The 25,267-nt window shown below is 34.2% G+C and overlaps 1 protein-coding gene across 7 annotated transcripts in view; it reads left to right on the forward strand.

The window, feature by feature from the left end:
• EPHA5 (EPH receptor A5) overlaps positions 1 to 25,267 on the forward strand; it is a 299,923-nt gene that overhangs the window by 141,089 nt on the left and 133,567 nt on the right. For 4 of the 7 annotated variants that reach the window (XM_036415115.2, XM_036415125.2, XM_036415123.2 and 1 more), the window contains exons 4-5: positions 5,980 to 6,135; positions 10,041 to 10,376. The exons of 1 other annotated variant lie outside the window; for it this stretch is intronic. In XM_036415115.2, coding sequence (XP_036271008.1) covers positions 5,980 to 6,135; positions 10,041 to 10,376 — 492 coding nt within the window. The remainder of the gene's footprint in view (positions 1 to 5,979; positions 6,136 to 10,040; positions 10,377 to 25,267) is intronic. 2 more of the 7 variants (XM_036415135.2, XM_036415140.2) reach the window with 1 other exon arrangement.

Below are 25,267 nucleotides of genomic sequence, written 5' to 3' on the forward strand. Positions count from 1 at the left end.
TTATTCTTCATTTATAAATATTATGTAAATTTTGAGCTTACCCCAGTATAATGTGAGCCTAAGTTAAAAAAAATATATCTGTACAGAGAGATTTAATAGATTTATCAATAGTATTCTTATTCTATTAAATTATTTTCTAATATTAGAGTTAGCCTATTGCTTTCAATAATTTAAACTTATATTTTAATTAGCCAGTCATGCTAAATTATTAAATAGAATCTTTCTTTTTTCTCTGTTTTCAAGCATTGAAGAGTTATTGCCAAATTTTAGAATTCCTAGTTTAAAACCTAATTTAATTGTATCAGATTTTTACCCAATATCAGTTTTTTTTTATTTACACTAAGTATCTATTTGAAATATAAAAATAAATATGTTATATTTGAATTTTGGTATAAATATTATTGGTTATATTTTGTGTTGTAATTTTCTTATAGCATGTTGTGATATGTTGCTTTTTTAAATAAAACATCTTTTAAGCTGGACTAAACTATCTGCAGATCCCTCATTTTGAAAAAAAACTATTTAAAAATAAATTTTACTTAGCTTATATCCTCTGGTAATTCATATGTGATAGAAATAAAAATCTTGTTCATAGCGATTTTCTGTCATTCTTCATAAAGTATAATGGGATAAGTTTAATAATACTTTTGAAGGTCAATTATATTTTGAATACCATAGGCAACATTCTGCATTTTTATTTTCATTATCTTTCTTTTGCCTATTTAAAAGTGCATATTTAAAATGGTTTATGCATTTTAATTCTAATGGCGAGAATTATAACATTCTAAATTACTGAAACAATATTCTCTACATTACCTTGCTTTTTAATTTTCTTGGTGACCATGCTTCTGGAATGTCAACTTTGAAGTGTCAAATTAATTCAGTTAGGTATTCAAGTGCAATGGATCTTTAAGGGTGAATTATTTTTGAAACACTAAAAGTAATTTAATTGACAGTTTAAAAATGTGAAAAAAAAACATTTTAAATTGTCAATTTAACCATTTATGATAGATTTGAGAACTTAAAAAAAGTTCCCAATAGGAACTTTTCCACAATTTAACAAGTGTAAAAGCCTCGTTCATTTTCATATGACGACATGCATTTTCTGGCTAGATTTAAGAACTGTAGAAGACTTAGAGTTGTTTGTTTCTGAAAAACTACTAAAGTAGCAAATGTAGATGTAAAGGATATTATTTTTTTTTAAACTTTCCTGGACTTAATATTTAAATAATTCATGTTAGCCAGCTTTTATTAAGCTCCTACTATGTCATTTAGACCCTGAATACACAAATGTACTATTCTCAACAATAAATGTTGATGAGCATGTACTTACTACATGTTATATACTATGAAAATACAATGAACAAATTCTATATTACAGAATTTTTATATGAGTTGGGAGCAGATGAGGATTCATACAAATAAAATTATGACAAAATTTTGCTATCTGCAAAGAGAGACACTAAGTAAATAATTCAAAGTTCCAAAGGATATGAAAAGAAAAAAAAATGCAACCATGTGGCTCAGCACAAGCATCATGTAGAAGGTGGCACTTAAAATTTGCCAGGAAGCATGCATAGAATAACAGTTACTAAAATAGTTTCCTTCCTTCCAGAGCAAGCCAAATAGTCTAATGAAACATGACAGTATAGAATGCATTTTTCCTCTTACTTCTTGCCGAACTTAAATAGACTTGCATAGGTATTTTCCAAATAATATTTAGGTAATGTGCAAGTGTCACACTAAACAGTTTTGCTCTTGTTATGATTAATATGTAAAAAGTCAATTTTAGCTCCTTTTGATGATTACTTGTTTATTACCTGTCTCCCCAAATATCTTGTATCTTCAAGCTGTGGAGTACAATTGTTATTTTCTCACCACCATGCAAACCGTCCTTGCCACAGTGCTTGGCAGTAAGAGTGCAAAAATGTTTTTTTCTTAACATTCAGAGGCAGATAGAGAAGTTCCTCAAGTGCAGGGCATTATAAGGAGGTTAGCATGGCTGGAGATAGTGAATGTTGAAGACCACGTTTGAAGCTTTTCTTACATGTTATGTGGACATATTTAGGCTATGCTAGAATTTTGTAAAACAAGACTTGATCAAATACTGCTGAGAACTAACTTCAATCTTAACAAAAGCAGTTTTAGTTGAGTAGTTTCAGAGTGGAGTGTGTCAGTGTGTGATTTAAAAATGAGCTAGAGATACATGTATGGAAAATAATTTAAGAAATTATGTTCTGAAGGAGAACAAAGCTGTTTGGTAGCTTCAGGGAGACTTACATAAAGTAAGGTTGAGAGTTACATTGTTCCTTTGTTTTGCTTCCCTTTGTTTTCATGCCAAAGTTTTGGAAAATTGTATTGGGCTCATGTGAATGACTGACTAGGTGTGTATATGGGAGGGACGGAGGGAGGGAAGGGGGAGGGGGGGGAGAGAGAGAGAGAGAGAGAGAGAGAGAGAGAGAGAGAGAGAGAGAGAGAGAGAGAGAGAAAGGGAGAGAGAGAGAGGGGATGCAAAAAAATATAATAGACACTTGACTTGGAAGATTACACTCAGATGGCAGATATGAGCTCCTAGTTAAAATTCACATAAAGATAGGAGCAAAGATTTAACTGTAAGGAAGATAAAGGGGTAGTATTATATAAGTGTATATAAGTTTGGGGATTTGGTGGTAGAAAAATAATGAAATTCATCCCTTATGCCTTCTGTTTTCTCAGCACACAGGCAAGTATACCAGCTAGGCATCACAGAGGAACAGAGGTTATAAGGATTTAGAAGAAAGAAGTGATGTTATTAAATAATCACATTGATGCTAGGAGCTGAAATTAACTGAAGTTAATAATCATGTTGAGGCTAGGAACTGAAGTTAACTAAGAATGTAATACTAAGATTGTCTAGTAGAATCATATATCCCATTTGGATTTGGGACCATGATTGGAATACAATTTAAAATTATGGTTCAGTCTTATTTTTTTTTTATTGGATTGCATTGAACTCCACAGTTTTCCTCTCTATACAAACACTTGGATTCCTTCAGCTAACCTCAAATTAAATAATGCTTTAAACATAATTATTCTTTCCCCAAATAGATTTTATATCCTGTGTTTTCTAGGAGAAAATGGCACTAGTTTTCCCTGTGCAGTTTAAGCCAACTACTTTGGAGTCATGGGATTTCTTCCTTACTTATCTGACCCATTTAATATACAATGTAATCTTATTTATTTCATTTCATACTTCCCTCCTAAATTTACCTGTTCTTACCTCTAACCATTGGTTTATTTCACTTCATACTTAACTCCGGAGTTCACTTTTATTTCTGGCCATTAGAACCACTGTTATCATGCAACAGAGTCCCTTTCTGGATAAACGCAATAGAAACAAAATGGCCACTTGCCTCTATCTATGCTCCTTCCCAATCTGTTACCCATACTTCTGTGAAATGGTCTCCTTAATACCACGTTGATCTTATTATTTCCCTGCTCATTTTTATTCATTCTTGAAAATTCCAAGTAACAAACTTAAGGTGTTTATAACCTGGTGTCTCCTTTCCTGTGGCAAACATAGATGTAATACATATTACACTTGATTCCTATTATCTGCCTGATCAATTCTTTAACTTCATCTTCCTGTTTATTCTCTACTTCTTTTGGTCCTATGGAAGGATTTCCCCCCTCCCAGCCCCCCCACCCCAGACTGCAATATTCCTATTCTAATTGGATAATATTACTAATCTTTTACAACTCAGCAGAGAATCAGCTTCCATAGAAAAGTCTTCCTTGACATCCCAATCTAAACTAGGTATAGATGTTCACTCTCATAGCTCTCATTCCTAATGTAATCATATGTATAATGACTTAGGAAATGCCTTTAAGACTCACAAAGTCAGGCCTATTTCTATCTTGTTTACCTCTTTACCCCTGTACCAAGGAAAAATGTCTGACCTACCACACATGCTGAAAGAATTTTATTAGACTATTGAACAGAAAGGTATTGTAGATTTATCAACTTTTTAGTTATGTTTATATTATTTCCTAAAGTTTTCATGGAGGATTGAACAATAGTTTTAACACATGATATCATATAAATTTAGGTTAAAAGGCACTTATTAAAAAGAAAAAAAAAGGCTTTTGTTTAATGAATGATAAGTAAATTTCGAATTTGCAGAATAAGTGGATTGGCACTTCTTGTCTTTGAAAGCAAATAGTATTTAAAGTGGGAATAAAAAGGATAAAAGAAGAAAATTGGATAACTTACCTAAGGATAGTACTGGCTGCTACAGCAATCCTATTATAAGAAAAATAATATTTTAAATCTTCTTCTAATCACTTAACTACAAGAGTGCCCTTAATACTATCAAAAAGCTCTTATCTTTCCAATACCTTCACATTCTCTCTGAATTTATAAGAGCATTAAAGCTTTACTATTGCTATAATTAGACCTACTCAAAAAAGTTTTTTCTCATTTTTGTCAGGTCCTGATTATTCAGTGGTGGCAGAACACCTTAGCATGGATTACTAAAATCCCAGATCAATTATGGCACATGCAACTTGACCCCAATTCATTATGTCTGTCAACATTTTTTATTAAAATGTACGTTTGCCTTTGAGCTTAGCAAATAGTCATTATTCATGAATAAAATATTTTAAATGTATGTATAAGTAGTATACTGTTAATTTAAAAATCGAAAAAATATAGAGGGTTATTAGCTTAAGTAAACTAAGCCATAAAAAATAACTAAACCAGGAGCTTGATATTTGTTGGTCTTCAAATGGCTCACACTGGGCAGCTGGAATATTGAAGTCTGACTTTATTAGCCACTAAGAAAGAAGAAAAACACAAAAGTTTAGGAAATGAACAGAATGAAAAGATTTACTTCATTAGCACTTATTTTCCTGACCACCAACTTAGAAATGTCAGCAAAAATATCAGGGAACATTATCTTTATGTGATTCTAAATAGTTCAGTTACAAACTTTTTAAAAAATATTTTATTGATTTTTTTTTTTTTTTTTTTTTTTTTTACAGAGAGAAAGAGAGGGGAATAGAGAGCTAGAAACATCGATGAGAGAGAATCATTGATCAGCTGCCTCTTTCACACCCTCCACTGGGGATGTGCCCGCAACCAAGGTACATGCCCTTGACCGGAATCAAACTCAGGACCTTTCAGTCTACAGGCTGACACTCTATCCACTGAGCCAAACCGGTTTCGGCTCAGTTACAATCTTTATGCCTTGCCAGTCATTCATTTGTGTATTATATAACAATTTATGAACACCTACTGTGGTCAAACACTGTGATAAGTATTATGAATCAGACACATTTTCTACCCTTTATAGATCATTATACTTTGTATAAGCATGACCAATATTAGAATAGCTGCATGCTGAACTGAAAAAGAAAATTCTAAAATAGAGTAAAAGGTAAAACAAATGCCCAAAATCTACCTCCCCCAGAAAGCAACGTAATGTGAATAATGCACCAACTCTTTCATGCATCCTCCCCAATCTAACAGAATTTTAAAGCAACTACTGATTAATCAATTAATTTAATTAAAAAATTTTTTTGATCATCTACTGTGTACCATACTATTTTATGAGCATAGTGGCAAATTTGCATTTCTTCATCATATGATATATTAATAGAGGAAATGAAAATTATATTCAAAGCAATGCTTCAGCTTTAAATGCAAATAAGTATTTACTGCCCATTATAATTTCTTATAAACTCCTGTAGCATAAAAAAAAATCATTAAATATATAAAACATTTCAAACATGTTTAATTTAAAGACTTAAAGTGCATATTTGACTATCTGAATGAATAGCCTGGTATTTATTATTCAGAAGCTTATTAAAAAATTAAAATTACTGCGAAGATTGTGCTATATGTAATCTGTGTATAGTAGTCAAAATAATGACCTTATTCACAAAACAAGCCCTGCATCTGTTCCAGGGAAAAGCTTAGTCTCTTATTTCTCTTGACAGTGTGCAGACCTGGGTTCTTCAAAGCCTCACCTCACAGCCAGAGCTGCAGCAAATGTCCACCTCACAGTTACACCCAGGAGGAAGCTTCAACCTCTTGTGTCTGTGAAAAGGATTATTTCAGGAGGGAGTCTGATCCACCCACAATGGCATGCACAAGTAAGGAAACCCACGGATATATGGTGATGCTAACTGTCACCAATTTGAAGGAAGAGCACGGTGGAGCCTGTTCCATTCTATTACCACGTCCCTACCACCGAAATAGTGTTGAGTCTTCCAGTAGAGTTTTCACCACATTGCAGTCTTCTTGAGTAAACATTGACAAATGTGAAGCTCATGTTTCACTCACTGGGAGAAGCATCCATTTTCCCGAATTTCAATGTCAACATCTAAGATGCAGCAGAAGTAGAATTTTTCCTTTTATTTTATGAGTTCCTGTAGTGGTAGCCAAACATGACTCTGACCAATCCATTTCCCCGTTCATGGTAAATTTATTCTTCTTCTTCTTCCAAGCCAGCTTTCTAACCACATACACATGCAATCCATGCCACTTTCACTTTTGGCTCTAACCGGAACCACTAAGCGGCAAAGGCCAATAGGTCATTTACAGTAGAAGACAGGGACTCTTACAAGGACATGGATAACTAACTGCGTGTTGGAAAATCAGTTTTAAGTGCCAAAAGAAAACAAATTGTTTAGCTAGGATTTTCAAGCAGTTGCAGTGTTTCTTAGGAGGGAGTGTCCTTAACTACTATTAATTATATGATCAGATAACCATATGATTAGAATGATAAATATTAAACACCTAATTTCAACATTTTCAGTGGATGGATTCACATCCATCAAAGTTCCTGGAGATTTTGTTTTTTTAGTGTTCCGTATATATTTCTGGGAAGAAAACAAATGTATGAATTTGTTTGCTTCATGACAGTACTTTTGTAGTTTTCCACATTCATGTTCTTTATAGCAAATTTAAAAAAAAAATGAAAGAAAAGTGGATCCCTTCTCTTAATAACCGTTAATTTTCATGGCCTGCATTGTTTTAACTATTTTAGATTCCATTACATTGTAACTGCTCTCAAAGATGGTGACAGACTTATGAAACTTAGTTTCAGTTGCATTAAATAAAAAGAGGCATGTAATACCTTTTATTAAATAATCACAAAATAAAATTTTATCTGTATTTCAGTGTCAGTGAAACATATGTTCATAGTTCCTCAAATTATTGATATTAGTTAGCTTTGCATCACTAAAGATCATTCTTTTATCACCAGACTGATAATTTTATGGGTTAAGTGATTACTAATTATAAATTATTACCCATCACATGAGTCAATGGCATTATTATATATACTTTAAGGAGAATAAATTTTAATAGAAGAAATATAAACTATGTTTGAATGTGGTGCATTCTGGTTGCAGTGGAGGTTATTTTGATTATTCAGAGCAAAAGAAAGCCCAAATAGAAGGGGAACTGTTGGGTAGACAATGGAATGGTAAATTAGAAAGAGAAAACCATCTCTTCAGATACTCTTAAAAATCAGTAATTTTCTAGGTATAATTTTCTTTAAGTGGTCCAGCCATGATCTTTCTTCTTCTTAGCATAAATGTGAGCCTCCATTCTGTAAACATGTTAGATCTGGGGTGGAGAGACCCTGTGCTCTGGTGACGAGGGCTTCTTAGCACTTAGGACCTGAGGCTTCATATTTTCTCTGTCTGCAGGTGTGCGAATTTCTAGCACTGTCTCAAAACAGAACCAATCTGTATGCATTTCTTAAAAAATCTGTTGGGACTTGTGTAGTCAGTCTTATTAATATATTATCTGTGAGTGTGTGTGTTCTCTTTTAAGTTGCATTCATATCACCACAAAGACCACATATGATTCCTTTGATGGTTTGATTGATGTTAAGATGAGAATCTAGAATTTTGCTTTCCCTTTGGCTCTTTGGACTTAAATTTATGGTTCAATTCCCTTTAATTATATATGTAATCTGGAAAACAAAATGTAATAAACAAAATGTACAGGGAAAGAAAATTAAACTAAAATAAAGATTCTAATGGATCTCCTTAAATCAAGAGTACTTCTCACAGTTCTACCTTGGCTCAGACATCACTTATATAAATGGCCAGTTGCATTTCATTACAATATTTTTTAGGTGCAAGTCTGTCTGAGTTTCTACTTTTTACTTCTATTGGAATACTTTAGGACTTCACTTAAATTTGAGTCTCATTTTAATTTTAAATTTGAGTTTCATACGAACCTCCATCCAAATATTGATGGGCTGTTAGTAGCAAAGTCAGAAGAAAAGGAAGAATTCAGATTTAGAGAAAAGATGTTACATGCACCTGCATTCCAGTTGGCAGGAAAAACATCCGAGAAGCCTGGTATTATTCTCAACACATATATTTCAGGTATCATTTTTACCACTTTCTTAGAAGGAAACATAACATTTGATCTCAAATTACATTGTCTCCATAATTTTCCATCATTGAATATTAAGTAAGTTATAGTAAAAAATAATACTTGTAGTTTCATCTTAAGTACTTGCTTCAATTTAAAGGTGACTTCTATACACAAGTGTGTAAAGCTGTATGTATGGAAACATTCACAGGGCTCAACTATAAATGTTGCCAGGGTGGGGATTGTTTTGTCAAAAAGGGCAACCCATCGATTATAGAGTCCTTTAATTTCAACAATATTTTATAAATACTAGGTAACTTTCCTACTACTTTTAAATTTAGGTCTCAACAGTGATGACTATGAATTTTAGGTAGAAACTAATACAAATCTCTATGTTTAGAAGAGACAATGCATATTAATATAACTATGTCATATTATATTCCCCTAATTTTTGCTTATGAACCATTCAACTACCACCATAGTCTATTTTCTTTCCTGTCAGGAAATCTTTACTAATCAAATCTGAAAAAAATATAAATTTATTTTCTCTTTGAGGACATAATAGTAACAGCTGACTGAAATTTTAACCCTAAGTATTTAAAAATCAACTAACATTAGACATTATGCAATCAATTTTTAAAGGACTTTTTTATTTAGACCATTTTTTAGCTTATAGCAAAATTCAGAAAGATTCAAAGATCTACCATATAGTTCCTGTCCACACACATGCATAGCCGCCCCTGTTATCAACTCTCCCCACCAGAGGGGTATACATTTGCTATAATTACGTGTAATCAATTTTAGTTCTCTTTAGTATGTTAATTAGTTTTAGAAATATGTAAAGTAATAGACAAATAGATGCTATTATTTATTGATAAATTTGTTATGCTAATGCCTCAAGATCTAAATATTTTTATTCCCATTATAGGTTTGTGAATTATTTTTAAAATAAAATTTAGTTTCCCAATTAAGTAAAATGCATAATTTTTAGAAAGCCATCATCTTAAAGCAATATCAATATTAAAAAAAACCACCTTCATTATAATATTGACCAACTACTTAAATTCTAGTGTTTTCTTGACATTGAAGGAAGGTTTCAAATTTTGTTGTTGAATTATGAGTAGATAGCCGATCTAGTTTTAGGTAAGCTAAGGCTATTATTTACTTGCTACAGAATTTTTTATTAAAGAGGCACATTGAAAAATCCAGTCTGTACCTGTGCTTATTCTTGGTAAGCCCTCCTGTTTGCTTCCTAGATTTTAGGGACAATTTTAGTGAGGAAGTAACTAGTTCAATCCTAAAGAGGTATTTGATAAAAAACTTGCCATTTTTAAATACATATTATTTTCATTTAACTCTGTTCTTGCATGTATAGTTGTATATCATAATTATTTACATACACACTAGACAAAATATCTGCTTTAGTTGAAGTAGCGTTACAACAATTCCAAGATAAATTATTTCTAGAGGTATACAATCCAGTATTGTCCCTACAAAACTATAACAAGACTTTCCAAAGATTAGTTCAAATGATGACTCTTTGATTCTCCCTATATTTTTAAAATATAAATGCAAATCTATTTTTTCTCCTTCAGACCAGGGATATGTGCAGTAAAGATGACTATCTTAAAATATGTTTTTCTCACTTTACTTTGCAAACCAGGACCCCCCTCAGCTCCTCGGAATGCCATCTCAAATGTTAATGAAACTAGTGTCTTTCTGGAATGGATTCCTCCTGCTGACACTGGTGGAAGGAAAGATGTGTCATATTATATTGCATGCAAGAAGTGCAACTCCCATGCAGGTGTGTGTGACGAGTGTGGAGGTCATGTCAGGTACCTCCCCCAGCAAATCGGACTGAAAAACACCTCTGTCATGATGGTGGATCTGCTTGCTCACACAAACTATACCTTTGAGATTGAGGCAGTGAATGGAGTGTCCGACTTGAGCCCAGGAGCCCGGCAGTATGTGTCTGTAAATGTAACCACAAATCAAGCAGGTAAGTGTGATGTCCAACTGAATAATGTACCTTAGGCCAAGCTCTGTCCATGATCTCCAGAGCTGAGGGCTAAGTTGCCTGAGATCTTTGAGAACTTCTCATGTGTCAGAGGTTTAGGACTTGAAGTAGAATACATCTCAAGATGCTTCTTTTAGTTTTAAGCAAATAAAGGCTAAGGCTTTCTTAGCAGACACATTCAAGGACAGAGAAAAAAAAGTTTTAATTAAATTTTTCATTAAAAATACATTTCTGGCTTAAATCCACTTTTAGCAGAATTTTTTTGTCTCAATTTCATGCAGTGCTAGTTTAACCTACATTTTGTTTTGTTATGTTTACTTCAAGTGTTTTAATTTATTATTTTAACATATAATCAGACCAGATTTATTTGCTTATTTGTTCATTTGTTTGTTTGGCACCACTGCTGAAATTCTTTTCCAGATTGAAAAAGTATTTTCTTATTATTTCTATTATTATAACAAGTATATGAAATGAATTTTTTAAATAAATCCACTTATCAAAATTAGAATAACTATGAACTATGTACAACCACATGAAAACACATCTATCTTCTTTATGAAGGTTTTAGAATCATTAAGTAGTAATTATTAGTAATGAATACGGTTTTGCTTGAGATTCTAATTTCCCTATATTTTCATCTCAAATATTCACTTTTAAACAAATAAACACAAAAAGGCTTCTTTCTGATCAAATAAGAACCAAAGATAATTTATAGCTGAATTAATAATTCAAATGATCTGGCAATAATCATTCAAAGCCAGTAAGTAATTTATAACCTGCTTTTGCCAAAAATAGATACATGGGGATGGAGTGGCATTAAAACCAACATATTGTATGTAACTTTCCTCTAGACCTGGCCATACCTCTTAATTGAAGGGCATAAGCTTGTCACTTCATTGTGCCTCAGGTGGACTTCTGTCTGTGTGGACTTCTTGCCAAGAGTACTCAGTGAAAAAGAATGTGTTTGAATGTAATTGGGACTTACATTCTTGTACTTTTAATACTAGTACAAGATTGTTATTTGTGGAATGATTAAATTGATAGAGAATACTGATGGTAATCAAGTCTTGGCCAAAATCATTTGAAATGCTCGATATATCAAGTCAATAAGTAGCTTTAATTAAGATAAGAAAATATATGCATTTGAGTTCATAGTTACTTCTATTTGGTAAAACTGAGGAAAGCATTCACGAGTATCCAGATGGTCTGAAGGTATTTAAGCAATTCACTAAGAATCTATACCAAGTGGCCAGATTATTAGGATCACTGAACATATAATAATCTGGCCACTCAGCACTCAGAATATAAATATGTAGAGGGGACAATTTGCATATTAGCATTTATTATATAGAATATACACTGAGTGGCCAGATTATTATGCATTCAGAGATCATAATAATCTGGCCACTCAGTGTATAAGAACATATAGATGTTTTATCCATGTTGAATACATTTCAAGAATATTTTTTGTGCTGAGACCGGTTTGGCTCAGTGGATAGAGTGTCCGCCTGAGAACTGAAAGGTCCCTGGTTCAATTCCGGTCAAGGGCATGTACCTTGGTTGAGGGCACATCCCCAGTAGGGGATGATGCAAAAGGCAGCTGATTGATGATTTTCTCTCATCGATGTTTCTAATTCTCTATCCCTCTCTCTTCTTCTCTGTAAAAAATCAATAAAATTAAAAAAAAATATTTTTTGTTCTGTGAGAGAAAATTTTGCACACATATATGCTACATTTCTCAGTGAACTTATGTTATTCTCTATTTACTCTTTAAGGTAGACCTAAAAAAAATGCTAAAGAGATGGACAGAAATAGCAAAAATCAAGTTTTTCTTCAGGATTGACTTAGCTGTCAGAGCAATACTAATATATGTCGATTTTTCATCACAGTAACTAAATGACACATGTGTTCAGTAAACCGTCTTCCCACATCAGAAAAATACTGGCTTTAAATGTGTGATTTCAGGGTTTCTATGCAACATCTTTCAATTTAGCTCTACTGTGAATCTTTCATTAACATATTGAAAGCATATTGAGCAATCATCAGGAGCTGTATTTCTTTGGGAGAACATCCTCTAGCTTGTATAATCTTGACTTCTTTGAAAGGTAGAAAGGTATTTCTCTGATAAACTAGGTGTAGAAAATGATTGTTAATTTTTAAATAATGTGCTTAATAAATATTGCTCTAATTATATGTGCTCTTTTTTGTACTTGCTGTTCAAACTGTAAAGTGTGTTTTTTGAACTATAAATACAATGAAAGGATAATTTTCATCCAGCTATTCAAAGCATAGTTATATAAAACAAACATTTGTATTCAAAGAAAAATCATGTTGACTTTTGCTTTTTTCCAAGTTCTCATGGTATATATACTGTAATATTTTGCAAATCTACCACAACAAAAAGCAAAGTAGGATGATATTTCTCAATATCTGACTTTCTAGACCAACCAAGCATCAATTTCCACAAAAATGATTGACTTCAAGTAGCTCCTAAAAGGTCTTAGAATCAGTTACCTTTGCTAAACATTTATCAGGTACCAATATTATACAAAGTGGGCTGTGGCAATTAGTTTTAAAGCCTGAATATTTTATTTTTTAAACTTTATTGTTTATACTTTAAAGATGTCCCATTTCCCGCAGTTCCTCCCTTTTTCTACCTCAACCTATCCCTCACTCCGCGCCCCCTCCCCCACCCCGACTATGGCCATCATCGCACTGTTGTCTGTATCTATGGGTTATGCATATATGTTCTTTGGCTAATCTCCTCACTTTCTTTCATACCCATATAGTAGGGTTCTTAAAATCTTTATTGTTGAGAAAATTACAAGTATTCCCCCATCCCCCTCCATCCAGATTCCATCCCACCTCAGGCCTTCACCACCCTATTGCCTGTGTCCATAGGTAATGCCTATATTCATATAAGTTATTTAGTTAATCTCTTACCCCTCTTCCTCCCTTCCTCTGAGATTCATCAGTCTGTTCCATGTTTCCATATCTCTGGTTCTATTTTAGTCCTTAGTTTATTTTGTTCATTAAATTCCTTGTTCATTTATTTTGATTTTTAGATTTGATTATTAATAGATATGTATTTATTGCCAATTTACTGTTCATATTTTTATCTCTTCCTTCTCCTCCTCCTTTTGTCTTTTTCTTCTTCTTCTTCCTTTAGCATACCCTTCAACATTTCATGTAATACTGGCTTGTGGTGATGAGCTCATTTAGTTTTTCTTGGCTGTGAAGCTCTTTATCTGACCTTAAATTCTAAGTGATAGCTTTGCTGGATAGAGTAATCTTTGTTGTAGGTCCTTGTTATTCATCATTTTGAATATTTCTTGCCACTCCCTCTGGCCTGCAGAGTTTCTGTTGAGAAATCAGCTGACAGTCATATGGTGTTCCCTTGTAGGTAACTGCTTTTCTCTTGCTACTTTTAGGATTCTCTCTTCATCTTTAACATTTGGCATTTTAATTATGATGTGTCTTGGTATGGATTATTTGGGTTCCTCTCATTTGGGACTCTGTATTTCTGGTAACTAAATGTCATTTAGATTGGGGATCTTTTCTGTCATTATTTCTTCAAGTAGGTTTTCAATATCTTGCTCTCTCTCTTCTCCTCTGGTACACCCATAATGCAAATGTTGGTACCCTTGAAGTTCTCCCAGAGGTTCCTTACACTATGGTCATATTTTTGGAATATTTTTCTTTTTGTTCTTCTGATTGGATGTTCTTTGCTTCCTCATATTCCAAATTGTTGATTTGATTCTCAGCATCTTCTATTATACTTTTGAAGCCCTGTAAGTTATTTTTTATTTCAGTGCATGCTTAATTTTTGACTGTGCCTTTTTCATGTGTTTGATTCCTCACTAAGTCTCTTGAAGCTCTCATTAAGAACCTTGAGCATCCGTAAAAACATTGTTTTGAACTAGATATAAACAAGTTATACCTAGTAACTTGCTTGCTTCCATTTCATTTAATTATTTTTCTGGAGATTTCTTCAGTTCTTTCATTTGTGACATGTTTATTTGTCTCTTTATTTTGGCTACCTCCTTGTGTTTGTTCTTATGTATTAAGTAGAGTTGCTATGTCTCCCAGAATTTGTAGAGAACCAGCTCTAACTACAGCAGGAGAGCTTCTATGCAGGAGACACCACTTGGAGCAGGACTGGCTTTAGAGGGGTTTATTGCTCACTGAGTCTTCCCCTTGAGTGTGTCACTAATGGAGGTATAGAGTTGGAATCTGGTATAGTCTGAAGCTGTCTACCAAGTAAACTGGCTCTGTGGCCTCCCAAGAATTACAAAGTCAGTCATTTCTTGGGGCTACCCAGCAGGAGCTACATAGATATCTGCAGATGGCTACTACTTGTATTGGATTTCAAAGTGCCCAGGAGAGGCCAATCTATGAAGCAAAGCAGTCTGCTGCTAGTGCCAGGTCTTAGATCCCTTACTGATATATATGGGGGCATTGCAAACAGCTTGGGTGGATTGCAAATTGTGTGGAGTCTCAGGGAATCACCAGGGCTGAGCAACCAGTGTGAGCCAGGTTGATGGAGCCTCAGATATGTTCTCTGCCATCTCAGCCATGAGACCAGTGAGATTTCAGCATAAGAACAATGAATCCTGTGAACACCCCTATCTGAGAGAAAGTCAGCCCTGAATTCTTGCTCTGAATTCAGATAATCCAGTTCCTTCCCATATATCCCTGGATCCCCCTAAGCCACTGCCTCAGTGTTGGAGCTCAGAGGGAGTGAATACGAGTCCATGCACAGGCCTTTTAAGAGGAACTGCTCTTTGCTTCTTAAGTGAGGCCTCAGTAGTCCAGATATCCCTCCTGATTAAAAACAAAACAAAACATGTGGGTGGGTGTCAGACCAGCCCTTTCTGAGCTTCCATCACTCACACTAGTTTCAATGTGCTTTCTCCTTTACTTCTCTAGTGTAGGACTTCCAGATTTCAGGCACTTCTGAATGATGGCTATTCTGTATTTTGGTTGTAATTTTGATGTGATTGTGAGAGGCAGTTGTTACTGCATTTCCTTGTGCAACTATCTCTAGCCTGAATACTTTAAAACATTAAATTGAAGAAAGTTATCTGTGTCATGTGTTCATCCTATCTAATAAAGAGGGAGTATGCTAATTGACCATCACAAAGATGGTGTCACCCACAGCCAAGAAGGAGGGAATATGCTAACTGACTGCCACACCCTCAAAGATGGCAGCACTCAGTCCCCTTAGCCCTACTGGAGTGGCAGGCATGCGGCATAGCCTGGCCCACCCCCAGGCAGGTCTGGCTGCTCTGTATGCTGCCTCTGGAATCCCCTAGTCTCCTCAGCACCCCAGCTGCCCAGGGCCTGCCCAAGGTACAGGAAAGCCTCAGATGGACACTGCTCAGCCACCCAATCGCTGCCTGAGGCTCAAGTAACCAGGGTTGGCTGAGGCTTGCATGCTGGCCATGGCAGCAGCAGAGATGTGATGAGACATCGCCTTCCCTTGATTACTGGGTTGCCTCCTGGCCCTGTGGGCTTCTAGGCTGTGAGAGGGGGCAGGCCAGGCTGAGGGATGCCTCCTCTAGTGCATGAATTTTCATGCACCAGGCCTCTAGTTTTATATAAAACTTCTTTAGCAGGTTTTGCTTTCAGCTTCAATCTCCTCTAAGGATAATTATCTATCTATCTGTCTATCTATCTATCTATCTATCTATCTCTCTCTCTCTCTCTCTCTCTCTCTCTCTCTCTCTCTCTCTATATATATATATATATATATCTATCTATCTATATATATCTATATATATCTATATCTATATATATATAGATATAGATATATATAGATATATATATAGGCATTTCTTTCTTGGTTTGTTTCACATTTGTAATTTGTTCTGGCATTTTCTTATTAATTTTTGTGTGTGACATCAATGCATGTATGAACTGCTCAGATTCAAAATTATATTCAGAAAAATAAAACAAGAAAAAACAGTTATATTTTACTTTTAAATATTTCATTGTTTATTTTATTTTTTACTATTTATTTTTTGTTAGAGTTTACATTTAGTATTATTCTGTGTTGGTTTCAGATGTACAATAAAGTGGTTTGAGAACCATGCATTTTACAGTGGTCCCCCCATTGCTTCAAATATTCACTGTACCTCATCCACAGTTACGATGTTATTGACTCTATTCCGTATGCTATAATCTACATCTCTGTGACTATTCTGTTACTACCAATTTGTACTTCTCAATTGCTTCACCTTTTCACCTAGTCCTCCAGCCCTTCCTTCCCTCTGACAACTGTCAGTCTATTCTCTGTATCTATGAGTTGGTTCTATTTTGTGTATTTATTTTGCCACCCCAATAAGTTTAATAAAATAATCTTGAAAAATAAATCTAATTTAACACTTCTATTCAGTATGTCATTCTTCTACAAAAGAAAAGATGTCCCCAGTATCTGAACTTTATTTATCTAAGGCAGTGTTCGGCAAACTGTGACTCTGTTGACTGAGTTTGCTGACCACTGATCAAAGGTGACCTTTCAGTCCAGATTTTGATCAACTGATAGAAGAAGCATGTAGCACCTGTGCCAGCTACCTAGAGAAGCACATTGAATCTAGAATCTCTAATCATGTGTTTATATGAGCTTGAAATAAATTGTTTCTCACTTCTATGTAAGGAACACATAAAATACATGTTTGCACTTATTTCCAATGCTTCTGCAAGTTTAAGTTATAGAATTTTGGAAGTCTCATATTCGAGAAGCTTCTTGTCTGCAATAGTGATCAGATAATTGGCAGTTGAGATCTTGAGTTCAGATGGAGCAATAGGTTTTTGCAGGAAGAAAATTGCTTCCTTCTATCAGTTAATGGTCTTTGATAAGGTGTGTATTTGGTACTGGGACAACTTCTTCATTCAGTTTTGGAATAGCTGAATTCAATAGCAAGACATGTTTTAGAATTTGAGAATATTTTTAGTCATCTGAATTCTCAAACATATAATACTTACATTCCAGTGTTCAGGATTTCACTTCTTTCTAATCAATGACCTCATTTTCTTAGAAGGCAAAGCAGTAAATTATATCTTTGTAATTCAGGAATTCTGTGGACTAAAACTTGGATTTTGATGTCTGGCTCTGTCAGTCTTCCCACTGTAAGATCATGTGAGATATTTATGGAATGGATACTCTGATCATTTTAATATGACTTGAGCTGAAAATTCAATCTTTGAGCAGTTTATTTATTTAATTTGGTAGTGCAGTTTGACACAGCTAATGCTTCCCATATTTCTTGTATTTTCCATGTGTTTATAGTTTAAAACAAGTGGAGTTTGGTAACCAAAATATTATCTTCAAGAGTCATTTTATTTGAGGTGGCCACAGGTGGCAAGACATATGCCACACTCTGCCAAGCATTGTTAGATTACCATCCTTTAATATTAAATAGAACCTTGCTGCAATGAAAGATAGTTAATCAAACCACTGGTCCTATAGTCCCATTCTTTTAAAAGTCTGTTGCCTGTAACACTTCCTTATAAGAACATTTTGTTTGTTTTTAATGTCTGTTATCTTAGTTGCAAATAAATTCTACTCTGGCTACTTTAGATGGAAAAGGCCTTCAATAGCGTACATTCAGTGGCTCATAAAACCATTGAGAAGAACAGATTTACAGATTAGAGGCTAAATTTCCAGGAGAAATGCTCAATAATCAATAACAGATCTGCTCCCATGAAGCAAAACATTGCCACAACAGTTGCCAAACAATAAGTGACTTTAATGTAATTGCTACGGCCACAAGCAGCAATTTCACACGTGAAAGTCCTGAAAGATCTTCGTGTTTTGCTGCCATTTTCACCAGAAGAAAGCAAGAACTGAGACCTTCCCAAGAGCCTGATTCCTTAAGTTGCCTATTTGAAGCCATATCTTGCCCGGGCAAGTCAGTGTGGTGAATCCAAAGCCAAATGCCTTTGTCCTATCAGAAAGGGAACTTGGAGTTCTATGAGTTCTGATTTCGGTGTTGGCAATAAAAAGTTCACCATGTGTGCTTTATAAATATATAAAATGACATTGAGTTGAAGATATATGCCAATGACTATTATTTTAGCTTTGAATGAACATTTCTACATATAATTTTTAAATGTTATCTCTATTTTGAAAAAGTCTTGTTTTTAAAATAATTGAGATGTTTCCATCTTATCTCCTTCCCCATCCCTTCTTTCCTTTCTCCTTCCTTCTCCCATTAATTTTTTTCTTTGTTTTCTACTCTATTTTTTTTTTTTACATTTAAAACTGAAGGTTGAATTAATAATATGCTTCAATCCATGAAACATTACTACCATCTTTGAATCATGGAAGTCCCTCATCTAGTTTTTATATATTTTTTATGTACCATCTCTTTCCCAAATCCATTTGCCATTTCCCTACACTAAAGAGCAACCATTTTAGTTGCTTAATTTTATTTAAAACTATTCCTATAAAATATTTATTTAATATATATATTCTTTAAATGTAATGGTTACATTAAATATTTTCTGTCTACTAATTTTTTTCACCATAATCAAAATATTTTATAGATTCACGCATGTGGCTTTTGGCCATCTCATTTGATGCTTAAAATTATTATACTTCATACCTAATAACAAAGATCTAGATTCATATATTGGTTAAAGGTGTAGATTTCTGGTTTCATACTGTTTCTGTCACTTACTACCTGTGTGACATGGGTAAGTTACTTAAACATCCCAAATCCTTAGTTTTTCCACTTGTAAAATCAAAAAAGAAGACAGTATCTATGATATAGGATGCTTATGAGGATTAAATGAGTTAATATTGGCAAAGTTATTAGTGTAATGACTAGCATTTAATTAGGTTTTAATAAATGCTACTATAGTAGTAACTAAAACTTTTTTAAATTATATTCCAAACAGTGAAAATCCATGTAAGGAACTGTGGGATTAATAGGTTTTAGACTTTATAAGTATTATATATTGTAGACAGACTCATTGGTGAAGTAAATTCAGAGAGGAAAAATAATCAAAAACAAAAATAACAAAAGCAACTACTTAAAGTGGAAGGAGTAAACCGAGAAACTTCAGTTTTCCATAATGATTCTGTTTAAATGATTTCTTAAAGCACTGAGTTACATATTATCATTCAGATTCTTCTAATTTTAATAAAATATTTGGAGCAATAACATAAAGAAGCAAGATAATAAAGTGAGAGCAGAAAGGAGGAAAACACTTTGCATATAGTAAAATAGACAATTTTAATTTCATCAAAATAGACATGGAAAAAATACAAATTTTTCCAACTACATCATTGTCGTGTGGTTAGATACGAATCCAGTTAAATACTGAAGTTTCTAAGGAAAATACCTAGAGACAAATATTTTACTTAATCACATATCACAAACATCTCTACATTGGCCTCACACTAATGCTGTCACCAGATTAGTGTGCTGACTGTATGGCTGCCGACAGAAGCTTTTAATTTTGCCAACAGAAGCTGCCAGTTTACTCGGAAACTTGGCTTAAGTGAGGCGCAAGTACTGTACTTGTTTCCATGCCTATTTGTGGTTTTAAAAACGTAGATCAAAGGTGAAAGTTTAATCTGATGGATTTGTCCATAACTCATGACTGGTTTATTTGATCAGCAGCAGCAAATGCGAAGGAATATTTTTAGAAGCCATCGGATTTCATGCTTGGTTCACTATCTTGAGACTCTTGCCAGAAACTTAGTGGCTTCTAAAAAGGCACGTTAGGATCTTCTCCGTTTCTTCTCTTTCTACCTATTCCGGTAACAATGACACAGTGAGGGCTAGCGTATTTCAGCCCATACTGTGTGCACATTGCTATGCAAGAAGTTTATTTACATTATCTTATTTGGTCCTGGCATCATCCTCATGACATAATATTATTATTATTCCCATTTTTAGGATGAAGAAACTGAAGTTAAAAGATGTGAAGTGATTTTCCCAAGGTCACAAATCTAGTAAGTGAGGGAATAGGAATCTAATCCAGGGAATTCTTACCTTGGAGCCATTATGCTCTGAATCACTAGTAAATACTGCACATGCTATGTCCTCTGCCTAAGACTTACATGTTATACAATTGTCCTAGATTGCTCAGTCTTCAGATCCCTCTCAATCACTGCTTCCTTCAGAAAGCTTTCTCTACTCTCCAGTTTGGGCATGCCACTCTAATACAACCTGCACTATAACTATGTGATTTCTTGTCTGTTTTTCTGGAATTTCCCCCCAAGGGTCATAACAGGGCCTAACATCTGTGTTTGTTAAAAAACAAAACAAAGCATATATATAATATATATGTATGAGTTGGATTTTTTTTCCTGTTATTCAAATCAGTGTTATAACTCCACTACGAACAGTAATGATGATGTATATTTAATGTGTTTTAAATTCTTTTTTGAATTCTTCAAATAATTCTGTGACAAATTATTGTTTGTTTATTTGGGGTATTTCTTCCTTTTCTAATTTAATGAGGAAGGCACAGAGCCCTAATTGTAACTCACAGTTGTTGTTTTTTTGTTTGTTTGTTTTTTGTTTTGTTTTTTTCAGAACTCTGAAGTATGACATTGTCATTTAAGGCCTGCGCTTAGGTGGCCTGCCTACTTTATTAATCTTTCTTTCTTAGACATTCTACTCTTTTCAAAAGGATTCACTAAGAATGACTGAACCCATTCTAGAAAAAATTTGTATAATTACAACTGTGCTATTTAAGGGCGATGCATGGTGTTTTCTATCTTCAGTGTGCTAAATAATTACCCTCTCATGGACTGCACACCCTGAATTTATGATTCAATGCATCCAAAAATATTTTAACATACACACATTAAATGATTCTGCTGTAACGTGTGTTTGGCCTACATTTCCATAAAAAGGACACTTGTGGAGGTTCAAATATTTGTTTCCCATCCCTCCTCTCTAGGGAAATGGTGACAACCCTTAATCAGGTTCACTCGGCATTGCTTTTCCCAAAAGCTCTTTATGAAATGCCTGCTGACAGTCTGTTTTTACCCCAGTGGCGATGTTGTTAACACTATCTCCTTTCTCTCTAATCTGAGTATTCTTCCCGCTGCTCATCCAGAAGCTAGTTTTAAACTCTGTTCTTTCTGTGTCAGTTCTGCTTGCAAATGTGTTCCCTGTTCAATAGATTCCTTTCCCCTGGACGCATCAAACATTCTTGTGGCCCAGCTCAGAATCAGAGCAGCTCAGTATTTGCACTGTTCCACCATTTGTCTCATTGGCGTGTATGCTGTGAATTTATTTGCGTAAAGATGCATATTGTAAATGGATATGCATGGAATATAAATTTGTTTGAAGCCTCACTCTGAAGTGCTGTTGCCCTTTATTAGTAATCCTTGGGAACAAAGTTCTGAAAGCATCCCCGAATGGCCTGGCATCATGCAAATCTTAAGTGTGCTCTTTAGATGTAGTATAATGGTGAAACCACAATAAAAAATCATATTTGAATCAGCCATATGCATGAGTCCTCTATTGGGTTCTGAAGCAAATTTACTTAGAATTCTGAAAGTTTTTCCCTCACAGTGTATTGAAATGATTTGTTCATGTGACTCTCCTTGAATTGATTGCCATGCCTTAAAACACCAAGTGTTTATTCAGCACCTCTTGCATTCATTATACTCTACTGAACTTTCTGAAAGATGTAGAGTAGTTAAAGTCATGCTCTATCCTTAGAGGATTTTATTTTCCAGCTAAAGAATTAAAGAATTGAAGTCTAAAGCTTAATAAAATAAAACATTGAGAAAGATAGTAATGACAATTTGGTTATTATATTCAGCAACAATATCATCAAATTCATTATCTTTGAATGAATTGTTGACTTCACTTTATTTTTAAACCTCTGTCTTGCCTCCTTTACCACACGTATATGTCTGAAAATGCACTTGTTCAAACCCCTACGTAGTCATGATAACAGTTGCATTTATTAGGAAGAGATGATAAACCATTTTGAAACTACCCTTATATGTATTTAAATGACTGTGCCTTGTTTGGTGAATATTAATACTATATAATCAATATTTACTAATAATGACCTATTGTTGAATTATATAATAACACAAAATACATAAAAATAAATAAATATCTTAATATTATTTATTGGGAATATTTTTTACTAAGTTTCATATCTAATTTATTAATAATTAATAGTCCACTTGATACATTATTGGAAAACAGTCAGAGAAAATGACCTATTTTGTAGCTTGGCACAGACACCAGTATCTTATAAAAACAAATATCTAGCTTGAGGAACTTTTTTGAAGATGTGAAACGTTTTCTGTTAAACAAAATATATTTTGCTGGATTTTTTTTATCTTACTTTTTTATAAATTTTTCTCCATTAGTAAGAAAATACATGCTAGTTTATTGAATCTTCAAGCCTAGAAGGCCTAAGGATATGTGCTTTATTACAAACTGATGCTTAAATTACAATGCAAACAATGATTTCCTTTAGACTTGTGGTATGAGCCAAATATAAATGCAACATCATTCCATCAGTGCAGTTTATTTATTCTAAATTATCTATTTAAAGTATCTGAATTTAGTGGGTCTTTATTTCTTAAGTAATTTTATTTTTTTTTCTAATAAACCAATAAATGACATTTAAAGATCTAATCTTTCAGGTTGTAATTTCTGTCATCAAGAGTGTACTTATATTAATAAGGCTTCACTGGCTAATAATATTTAACCCTTGATATGCTATAGGATAAAGAGGAAATACTTCTGTTTTAGGAAAAAAACACCTAAGATATTATAGGTAGTGACGTGAGTGGTGGTGGTTCTTTAGTGGTTATTTTTGTTTTGATTCATTTTAGAGAATTAAAATTTATATATGCAGATAAAAGGATTCAAAGATTGAATGAATAATTTTTAACATTTCCCAATAGGATGCTGATATATTCATACTCTCAGAGGAAAGCTAGGCATTTATTTTCTTTTTGGGGTTTATGTATATTTTTCTGGGGGTCAGGACTGGAATACCGGTATTAGTGGTTTATCACTAAAACCATGAAATCACACACTTAGATAATTGGTAGAGGATCTTAATGTCATGTAGTCTGACCTTTTTCTCTACTTGTTAAAGCACTATTAATATATCGGGTCTAGTAATAATTAATGTCGTTTTTAAAACATTCGTTTAAAATCTTGCTTGGCATTGACTTGTATTGACATAACCTTCAAACACGTGGTATCTACAGAACGTGTGAAGTGCAATTAACAAGTTTTGCTTGAAAAAGTTTGTGTTAGGTTTGGTTTTTGTTGCAAAACTAGGGCTAAGAAGATGGCGGATGAAGAGCATATTCGGCACTGCATGCTTTACGAGTTTCAATTAGGAAGAAAAGCAAGTGAGGCTGCAAAAAACATCTGTAGTGCTCTTGGTCAAGATGCAGTTTGCGCCAGAAAATGCCAGCGTTGGTTTGAGAAATTTCGCGAGGGAAATTTTTTGTTAGATGACAAGAGTGGTCGAGGCCGTGTGTCCAATTTTGATCAAGAAGCTCTTCAAGCTCTTTTGGTGCAAAATCCTCAAATTACCCAACAAGAGCTTGGGACAACTTTAAATTGTTCACAAAAAACAATTTCCAATCAACTGCGTGCACTTGGCAAAGTGCAAAAGTTTGGAAAATGGGTTCCTCATGAGTTGACCGACAACAACCATAATCAAAGAGTCACAATTTGCAGTTTGCTCCTCTCTCGTCAAAACCGTTTGCCGTTTTTAGAGCAAATTGTTACCGGAGATGAAGAATGGGTGCTGTATGTTAATTTGAAAAGGCGGCCTCAATGGTTGGACAAAAATGAGGCTCCGCAGCCCACGCCAAAACCTGACTTGCATGCGAAAAAAGTGATGTTGTGTGTTTGGTGGAATTTTAAAGGAATTCTTCATTATGAACTTTTACCATCTAACCAAACCATTACAAGTGCAGTGTATAGTGCCCAATTGGAAAGGTTAGCCCAAGCTTTAAGAGAAAAAGAACCCGCGCTGATTAATCAGAAGGGCGTAATTCTTCACCACGATAACGCACGACCGCATACTGCAAGAATCACTGCTGAAAAACTGCGCCAGTTGGAATGGGAAGTTCTCCCTCAACCTGCATATTCTCCTGATATTGCCCCTTCCGATTACCATTTGTTTCGTTCTTTGCAAAACTTTCTTCTTGGAAAAAAATTTAATAATGAAGAATGCCTCAAAAGTGCATTGACCGAATTTTTTGCATCAAAATCACAAGAATTTTACAACAGAGGGATTAAAATGCTTCCTGAGCATTGGGCACAAGTAGTAGAAAACAACGGCAACTATATTGTTGATTAAATTTTGTTGTATTGTTTAAATAAATTCGATTTAAAAAAGTATTAGAAAACGACATTAATTATTACTAGACCTAATATCTAGCCTTCTATTACTTTACCACTTTTAAAGAAAAAATTCCTTATGGTATACATCAGTTTGCTGACTTTAGTGGAGAGAAATAATACTCATGAACTTGATTATTATGAGGCAGGAGAGAAAATAAATGTTCTGCTTTTATGTGTTTAGAAAACCTGAAAACTTTCTTCTGTATGAGTTGAGGTTTTTATGATCAAAGTTGTATATTTAAAAAATAAAAGTATAATATGCTAATTAGACCAGACAGCTGAACGACCTTCCGGTTGTCATTCTGGACAAAGCTGCTAACCAAGACAAAGGCAATTAGGGGCTATCAGGCAGGCAGGTGAGCATTTAGGGGTGATCAGGGTGGCAGGCGAGCAGTTAGGAGCAATCAGGCAGGCAGGCAGAGTGGTTAGAGGTGATCAGGCAGGCAGTTGAACATTCCCTGAGGGGTCCCGGATTGCAAAAGGGTGCAAGCCGGGCTGTAGGAA

Source organism: Pipistrellus kuhlii, unplaced genomic scaffold (genome assembly GCF_014108245.1).
Source record: "Pipistrellus kuhlii isolate mPipKuh1 unplaced genomic scaffold, mPipKuh1.p scaffold_m20_p_1, whole genome shotgun sequence".
In the NCBI taxonomy this organism is placed as follows: Eukaryota; Metazoa; Chordata; class Mammalia; order Chiroptera; family Vespertilionidae; genus Pipistrellus; species Pipistrellus kuhlii.